This window comes from Jaculus jaculus, chromosome 23, assembly GCF_020740685.1.
Source record: "Jaculus jaculus isolate mJacJac1 chromosome 23, mJacJac1.mat.Y.cur, whole genome shotgun sequence".
In the NCBI taxonomy this organism is placed as follows: Eukaryota; Metazoa; Chordata; class Mammalia; order Rodentia; family Dipodidae; genus Jaculus; species Jaculus jaculus.
Genome location: NC_059124.1, coordinates 10,588,677 through 10,596,802, shown reverse-complemented (window position 1 = coordinate 10,596,802; position 8,126 = coordinate 10,588,677). Strand labels below are relative to the sequence as shown.

The 8,126-nt window shown below is 36.6% G+C and overlaps 1 protein-coding gene across 1 annotated transcript in view; it reads right to left on the bottom strand.

Moving 5' to 3' along the window:
• Positions 1–259: 259 nt before the first annotated feature.
• LOC101595982 (zinc finger protein 717-like) overlaps positions 260–8,126 on the bottom strand; it is a 45,232-nt gene continuing 37,365 nt past the window's right edge. Inside the window, exons 5-6 of the mRNA XM_045139735.1 lie at positions 5,912–6,004; positions 260–3,101 (exon numbers count right to left, since the gene is read on the bottom strand). Coding sequence (XP_044995670.1) covers positions 1,126–3,101; positions 5,912–6,004 — 2,069 coding nt within the window. The 3' untranslated portion in view covers positions 260–1,125. The remainder of the gene's footprint in view (positions 3,102–5,911; positions 6,005–8,126) is intronic.

The window sequence follows — 8,126 nt, the reverse complement described above, 5'->3', positions numbered from 1 at the left end:
AGGAAGGACTGGATAGATGGTTTAGTAGTTAAGGCACTTGCCTGCAAAGTCAAAGGAACCACATTCAACTCACCATAACCCATATAAGCCAAAACACACAATATGATGCTGCATCAATTATCTCTCTTTACCTGCCTCTCTCTCTCTGAAACAAATAAAACTAAAACAGCAAGAGAGAGAAAGAGAATGAATTACCAAAAAGAATCTTTACAAAACTATTTTCTGCATTTTGGTAAGATCTAAATTATAGAATGAAAAATTAGGTTTAATGATTTTATTGTCATCATATAAATTAAAGTCTAAATTGCAGGAAGAAAACTTGTTCTTTATTTGAAACATATCTCACATGTATGAGTTCTCACACATACAGTGACGTATGACTCTCAGTGAAATTCTCCTTTGCATTCCTTACACTCACAGGGCTCCTAAACAACAGTTTCCAATAACCTTCTTTTGTTTTATTACATATATATATATACACACTTAACTGAAGGAGTTCCTAATGCATAGTGAGCTTGAAGAAAGTGAAGTGACTTGAAGAAAGTTTTGCTACATTAAATACATTCTTACAGGTTATCATCTGTATGGATTCTGTGGTGTATAATGAAGTTTCACATCCAGAAGAAAGCCTTTTCACATTCATTACATTAATATGGCTTCCAAACTCTATGTGTTTTCTGATGAATGATAAAGTGTGACTTCCACAAAGGAGCTTTTACACATTTATTCAGCTTCCCAACTGTGTAAATTCTCTGATGTATAGTGAGTAGTGACTTGAAGAAGAAAGCTTTCCAAACACTCATTACATTCATATGGCTTCTCACTTATGAGAATTCTCTGATGAATAGTGAAGGTTGACTTCTGGCTGAAAGTGTTCCCACATTCATTACATTCCTATGATTTCTCACCCAAATGTGTTCTTTCGTAAATGGTGAGGTGTGATTTCCAGAAGAAAGATTTCTCACATCAATTGCATGCATATGTTTTTGCACTTGTGTAAATTTTCTGATGTGAAGTGCATTGCAACTTGTAAAAGAAAGCTCTCTTACACTCATATTGATAGTTTCTCACCTGTATGTCTTCACTGATGATGAGTTGTGACTTATGGAAGAAAGTTTCCTCACATTAATTACATTTATATGGTTTCTCACCTGTATGTGTTCTCTGGTGAATGGTTAGATGTGACTTACGAGAGAAACCTTTCTCACATTCATTACATCCATATGGTTTCTCACCTGTATGTGTTCTCTGATGAATGGTGAGGTGTGACTTACAAGAGAAACCTTTCTCACATTCATTACATCCATATGGTTTCTCACCTGCATGAGTTCTCTGATGAATGGTGAGTTGTGACTTACGAGAGAAACCTTTCTCACATTCATTACATCCATATGGTTTCTCACCTGTATGTGTTCTCTGATGAATGGTGAGGTGTGACTTACAAGAGAAACCTTTCTCACATTCATTACATTCATATGGTTTCTCACCTGTATGTGTTCTCTGATGAATGGTGAGGTGTGACTTACGAGAGAAAGCTTTCTCACATTCATTACATTTGTATGGTTTCTCACCTGTGTGAGTTTTCTGATGCACACTAAGTGTTGACTTGTTGAAGAAAGCTTTCCCACATTCATTACATTCATATGGTTTCTCACCTGTATGTGTCCTCTGATGAGTAGTGAGGTGTGACTTATGATAGAAAGCTTTTTCACATTCATTACATTCATATGGCTTCTCACCTGTATGTGTTCTTTGATGAATGGTGAGGTGTGATTTATGAGAGAAAGCTTTCTCACATTCATTACAACCATATGGTTTCTCACCTGTATGTGTTCTCTGATGAATGGTGAGGTGTGATTTACGAGAGAAAGCTTTCTCACATTCATTACATCTATATGGTTTCTCACCTGTGTGAGTTTTCTGATGCACATTAAGTGTTGATTTGTTGAAGTAAGCTTTCCCACATTCATTGCATTCATATGGTTTCTCACCTGTATGTGTTCTCTGATGAATAAGGAAGTGTGACTTATGAGAGAAAGCTCTCTCACATTTATTACATTCATATGGTTTCTCACCTGTATGTATTCTCTGATGAATGGCGAGGTATGACTTCTGAGAGAAACCTTTCCCACATTCAGTACATTCATAGGGTTTCTCACCTGTATGAATTATCTGATGTACAGTGAGTTGTGACTTGTAAAAGAAACCTCTCCCACATTCATTACATTCATATGGTTTCTCACCTGTATGAGTTTTCTGATGAAGAGTGAGATTTGCCTTCCTATGAAATGCTTTCCCACATTCACTACATTGATATGGCTTCTCACCTGTGTGGGTTCTCTGATGTATAGTGAAGGATGACTTAGTCAAGAATGTCTTCCCACATCCATTACATTCATAGGGTCTCCCTCTCATATGAGTTCTGTGATACACAGTAAAGTCTGACTGCTGGTAGAAACTTTTCTGAAATTTATTACATTCATATAGTTTCTCACCTGTATGTGTTGTCTGATGAATGTTGAGTTGTGAATTATGAGAGAAAGCTTTCCCACATTCATTACACTCATAAGGTTTTTCAGCTATATGTGTTCTCTGATGAATGGTCAGCTGTGACTTCTGGAAGAAAGTTTTCTCACATCTATTAAAAGCATATGGCTTCTCAACTGTGTAAGTTTTCTGATGCACACTTAGTTGTGACTTAGAGAAGACAGCATTCCCATATTCATTGCATTCATACAGTTTGTCACCCAAATAAGTTCTCTGATGATTAGTGAGACTTGACTTCTTCAGATAAGTATTCTCACATTCATTACATTCAGGTGGCCTCTCATCTGTATGTGTTCTCTGATGAATGGTGAAATGTGTCTTCTTCAGAAAAGCATCCCCACAGCCATATGGCTTCCGAACTGTATGAGTTCTCTGGTGAAGAGTGAGTTGTGACTTCCAGAAGACAGATTTCTCACACCCATCACATTCATATGGTTTCTCACACGTATGAGCATTCTGATGAGTGGGATGTAACTTGTGATAGAGAGCTTTCTGGAGTTGTTTACATTCATGAGGCTTTGTGTAGAAGATTCTCACTTGAAGTTTTAATTTTGCTATGGAAGGAAAAAAATGTTTATACAAAATAGGGCCTAATTTTGGTATAATTTTGTAAGATATCTCACAACAATTATATTAATACTAATTTACTCTTATATTTACTAAATTTAGTCTTGATACAGATGAATACCCCATGCAAATTATACTTGGTGGTTTGTTCCTTGACATGAGAGATGTTTTAAACAATTAAGTGCATGCAAAATTACAGATTTCCTATATTCACTCAATTTATTGGAGGTCTCTGAATTGTGAAATGTCTCTATGTGAGACTATTGACCTCTGGGGTTCCTTTTGAGGGGAGTTCGAGGTAAGGTTTCACTCTAGCCACTGCTGATCTACAATTTATTTACAGTCTCAAGGTTGCCTCAAATTCACTGCAGTTCTCCTACCTCTACCTTCCAAATGCTGGTATTAAAGGTGTGAGCCACCACACCTTGCTGGAGATACTTTTAATGTGATCTCAACAGCAAGTTGGCTAACTTTTCTGAAGACAGCCATTCTACACTGGAAGGGATTTAATCTAATGTGAATTTAAGTTTCAGTGTGATAACCTAGTTGTCAAATGGTCTCATGTTTTTTGTTGTTGTTGTTTTGACATTGAAAAAATGGAAAGAAAAAAAAAAAGAAACAAAAAATCTCCAGAGAAGACTTCATGGGACAAAAAGCAAACAAACCACACTAAAATGTGAAAGCAAAATAAGAAAAATAGTCAATCAAATATAGGTAAGAAAACTAAAATTCAAACATAAAAGACAGCAGCATATGGAATAAAGAGAAAACAATGTAGAAAAATAGTTGAAACATACAAAAAAATTCAAGAAACTCTATAGCCATCCTCACTAATACTGGAATCTCACAGAGTCTGGGAGAGATAATTGGGGTTTTAGCTGAAGCCTAATATAGTTATTCCAATTGTTAATGTATGATGGATGATAAGAAACATCAATGACAGGGCTGCATTCATGTAAGAAATTATGTTTGCAGGCCGGGCATGGTGGCGCACGCCTTTAATCCCAGCACTCAGGAGGCAGAGGTAGGAGGATTGCTGTGAGTTCGAGGCCACCCTGAGACTACAGAGTGAATTCCAGGTCAGCCTGGGATACAGTGAGACCCTACCTCGGAAAACCAAAAAAATATTTTTGCATACAAGGCACTCACTGGTGACCATCAATAACCTTTTATTTTATTATTGTTAGTATTATGATTTTTTTTTTGGTTTTTCAAGGTAGGGTCCTACTCTAGCCCAGGCTGACCTGGAATTCACCATGAAGTCTCAGGCTGGCCTCGAACTCACAGCAACCCTCCTACCTCTGCCTCCCGAGTGCTGGGATTAAAGTGTGCACCACCACCCTGGCTAATCAATAACCTTTTAAGATGATGGGACCAAGAGAAGTTTTGCTCACTATAAAAGCCCCACAATTCTTACAAATACAGGCAAAAGTGCAGTGTATCTTCCATATGTGTCAATGAAAACTCAGAGAAAACCAGGATTTATTTAGCTAAGTTTTGAGCTTTGCTTATTCAACAAAGAAACAACCACATGTCATAAGGGAAGGAATACAGCCATGTGGTCAACCTGGACTCATAGTTTCCAGTTGCACATGGCAGCTAAACCTGGGAAGCTGTGATAAATGTCTGGAAGCAAACTAATATGATCAGTATAAGCTTAGTATTCTCTTTCTTTGTGTCAAGAAGCAATGTGGATAAATCTTCACCACGACGGGTAATACCACCAAACTCTCCATAGCTTGAGTTCCCTAAGATTACCATTGTTCAGTGATTCTAAACCTGACTTTGTCAGATTTCACTACAGCATCTTGTATCTGACACTCAGAAATATTCCATGTGTCTATAGCCTCTCAGGATTGTGGTTTTTCCTTGTTTCCAGGTTTAAAGAGTAGACAGATGATATCTTCCAGCACTCCAAGGTATTTTGATAAATTGATGCAACTTCTCTAAGGCAAGTTACATGTTATAGATTGAGTCACAGTCAAACAGAACTACTCTTTGAATTTATCACTTGTCAGAAACAGATTTCTACTAATATCAAATATAATAAGATTTTGGCACAAGAGCTTTTAGTTCTGCCATTCTTACCTTGTACTTGTGGCTTTGCATTGTATTTTCATCTGGGAGATGAGAATGGATAATTTGTTTTTCTCTGAAGTGTCATTCAGTTTTTCTGCCTTTTAGATGTCCCTGCTCCTCTTTTTCAATCCCTGGCACACTACCACTCTTTCAAATATGTAATATTCCTTGTCAACTTGAGTCTACTCATGGACATTTTAACATGGAGAAAACTTTTAGTCTTTTATCTTAGTCTGGAATCTCTGATGCTCTCCTTTCTCATTTCCTTTTAAATTCCAAAGGTGACTACACTTATTAGTATAGTAAATATTAAGCTTACTGTCTTGATTTCAACTTTCTATCATCATCGTAAGCATGGTCACCATCACTGAATTGTGCACTTAAATATGTACTTTCCTTCCTTAAACTGTTTCTTGTCAGAATATTATCATAACAAGATGAAAGCAGTAGCATTTATCACAAAACATGGGCAAATGGCAATTCAGGTGCAAAATCTAACACGTAATATTTTCCAAGGAAAATTAAAGAGGCAATGGTAGAACCAGGGCTATAGGTGGGTATGGACAAAGTGCTTTGAAAAATTACAGAAAACATGTCTGATTCACAGTCAAAGGAGCATTCATGACTTGAATAGAAATTGATGAAGAGAAGTTAGCACGATTATTCCCAATAACATCTTATGTCAGTGACCTTCTTTCCCCAGTTTGTATTCACTTGCCTGGATGCCTCTGAGCTGAGCTTTCTGATACACTCCATGGTGCATATCCTTGCTCTAACTTGAAGATCAACTCTGGTTTGCTCATACAGTGCCCTGCAAATGGGAAATAATGGACAAATTTTGCAAATACATTAAATCAGGAGGACTCATGAAAGATGACGATTCCATTTCAGGAACTTTGTTCTACATAGTGAACTTAAAAGTTTCCTTAGAGAAGGTCTACCTTCATGAGGTTCTCTAAGTGGAATACCACCCTCAGGTGACATTAGCCAACATGAAGTATAAGAAATGATTTAAAAACAAAAATTAAACGAAGATAATGAGAGGGAACAAAATAAAATCAGAGAAGTGATGACATTTTTGACAGGTAAAAGAAAGATAGAGTTGTCATAGAAAAGAATGAGTAAGAAAGACTGCTAAGAACTCAGTGAAAGAATAAAAAACAAAAGGACACAACACAGCAAATTTGATAAGGTACACAAAAAACTGCAAAATGAAAAATTAAAAATAGTTCAGGCAAATCAAGGAACTGGAAATAATAAGGGCTATTTGATTCACTAGAACTCAAATAAGTGAACATTCATAATAATTATGATCACGAGTGAAAAAATAAAAAAAAAAAAAAAACCAGTTTCCATGACAGAATTTTCTATTATAGGAAAAGGAATGACACAGAGGTTCTATATCTCATGAAAACCATAATATATTTGACCAACAAATTCTTCTGTCTCAATATATTCATACTAGAAAAATGCTAATAAAACAAAGGGGATTCTAATGATTTCCAAGAAAAAGGCCCAAAATAGTCATTGAAAAAAACACCCATTATTGGAACTGGCAAATTATCAACTGTAAACTCACATCTGAGCATTATAGTGATTGTGAAACTATAGTCACACACAAAAGAAACTTACAAGCCCGGTATCTTGAGTGAATATAGGTAATAAAATTCTCAGTGAAACAGGAAATAAAGAAGAAAGGCATATAAAATTATTACAAACTTGGGCTCAGAAAATAATTGTGGTTCCTCATGTAAGCATGTGAGCCTGTGGTTGTCTAAAACGACCTGAGTTCAAATCTCCAGATCCCATGTAAAACAGCTGTGCCAGACCATGCACACCTGTTACCCTTGGCCTGCAGGGGAACAGAGAACCAAGAATCTTTGCAGCCCTGCAAGTTCTGGAATCAGTAAAATGAGCCTCTGGCTTAAAATAAAAAAAACTCGTGAAAGACTGACAGTGAAGATCATCTGATGTTCCATCCTGGTCACTGCAGATGAGTGACACCTACCAGAGGTGAGTGCATGGGGCATTCAACAAAATAAAGACGCTTTCTCCCACCACTCTTCTACAATGACTACTGAAGTCTTAAGGCTAAAAAAAATACCTTAGTTGTACATGAGTTATCTGATACACATGAGGCCTATATTCAATTCAAAGCACCTAAAGATGAAAAAAGGATGAACTCTTAGGCTAGGATATAAGATGAGGGCAATAAACAACATACTTCCAAATCTCAAAGGAGACTAGAATAGTTTGTGTGTAGACCAAATGACTATACAGAGAAAAAGAGAAATGGAGCCAGATGCAGTGATATACTCTTTACCCCCAACACTGAGGACCCTGAGGTGTGAGAATCACTGTAGTCTGAGGAGAGCCTGGGCTCTAGAGTGACTTCTTGGATAATCCAGGCCCTATTAATACCCTACCTGAATAAACAACAACAACAAAGTCTGAGATGGAGAGATGTCTTAGAAGTTAAGGTGATTGTCTATGATGCCTAAGGACTCAGGTTCAACTTTTCAAGTCCCACATAAGCCAGATGCACAAAGAGATGCAAGTGCACAAGGTCACACATGTGAAATTGATGGCACATACATCTGGAGTTTAATTGAGTGGCTAGAGGCCATGACATGCCAATTCTCATATTCTCATTCATTCTCTCTCTCTCTATCTCTTGCCTGTAAGAAATATATAAAAAAAAAAATTAAGATCAAATCTTTATGAAACTAGCCTTTCTTCTCTAATCAAGTTGGAATTGATGATTTTCCCCCTTAGGGCTATTAAATCTTTTCATAATTGAAATAAATGTTTCATTTCTTCCCAGAAGATTCATAGGATATAAATTAAATATGATAGGCACCAAAAGAAAAATCATGCATTTTCTCATTGCACTTACAAAGTTTAAATTGGCCTAATAGAAATACAAAATAAAA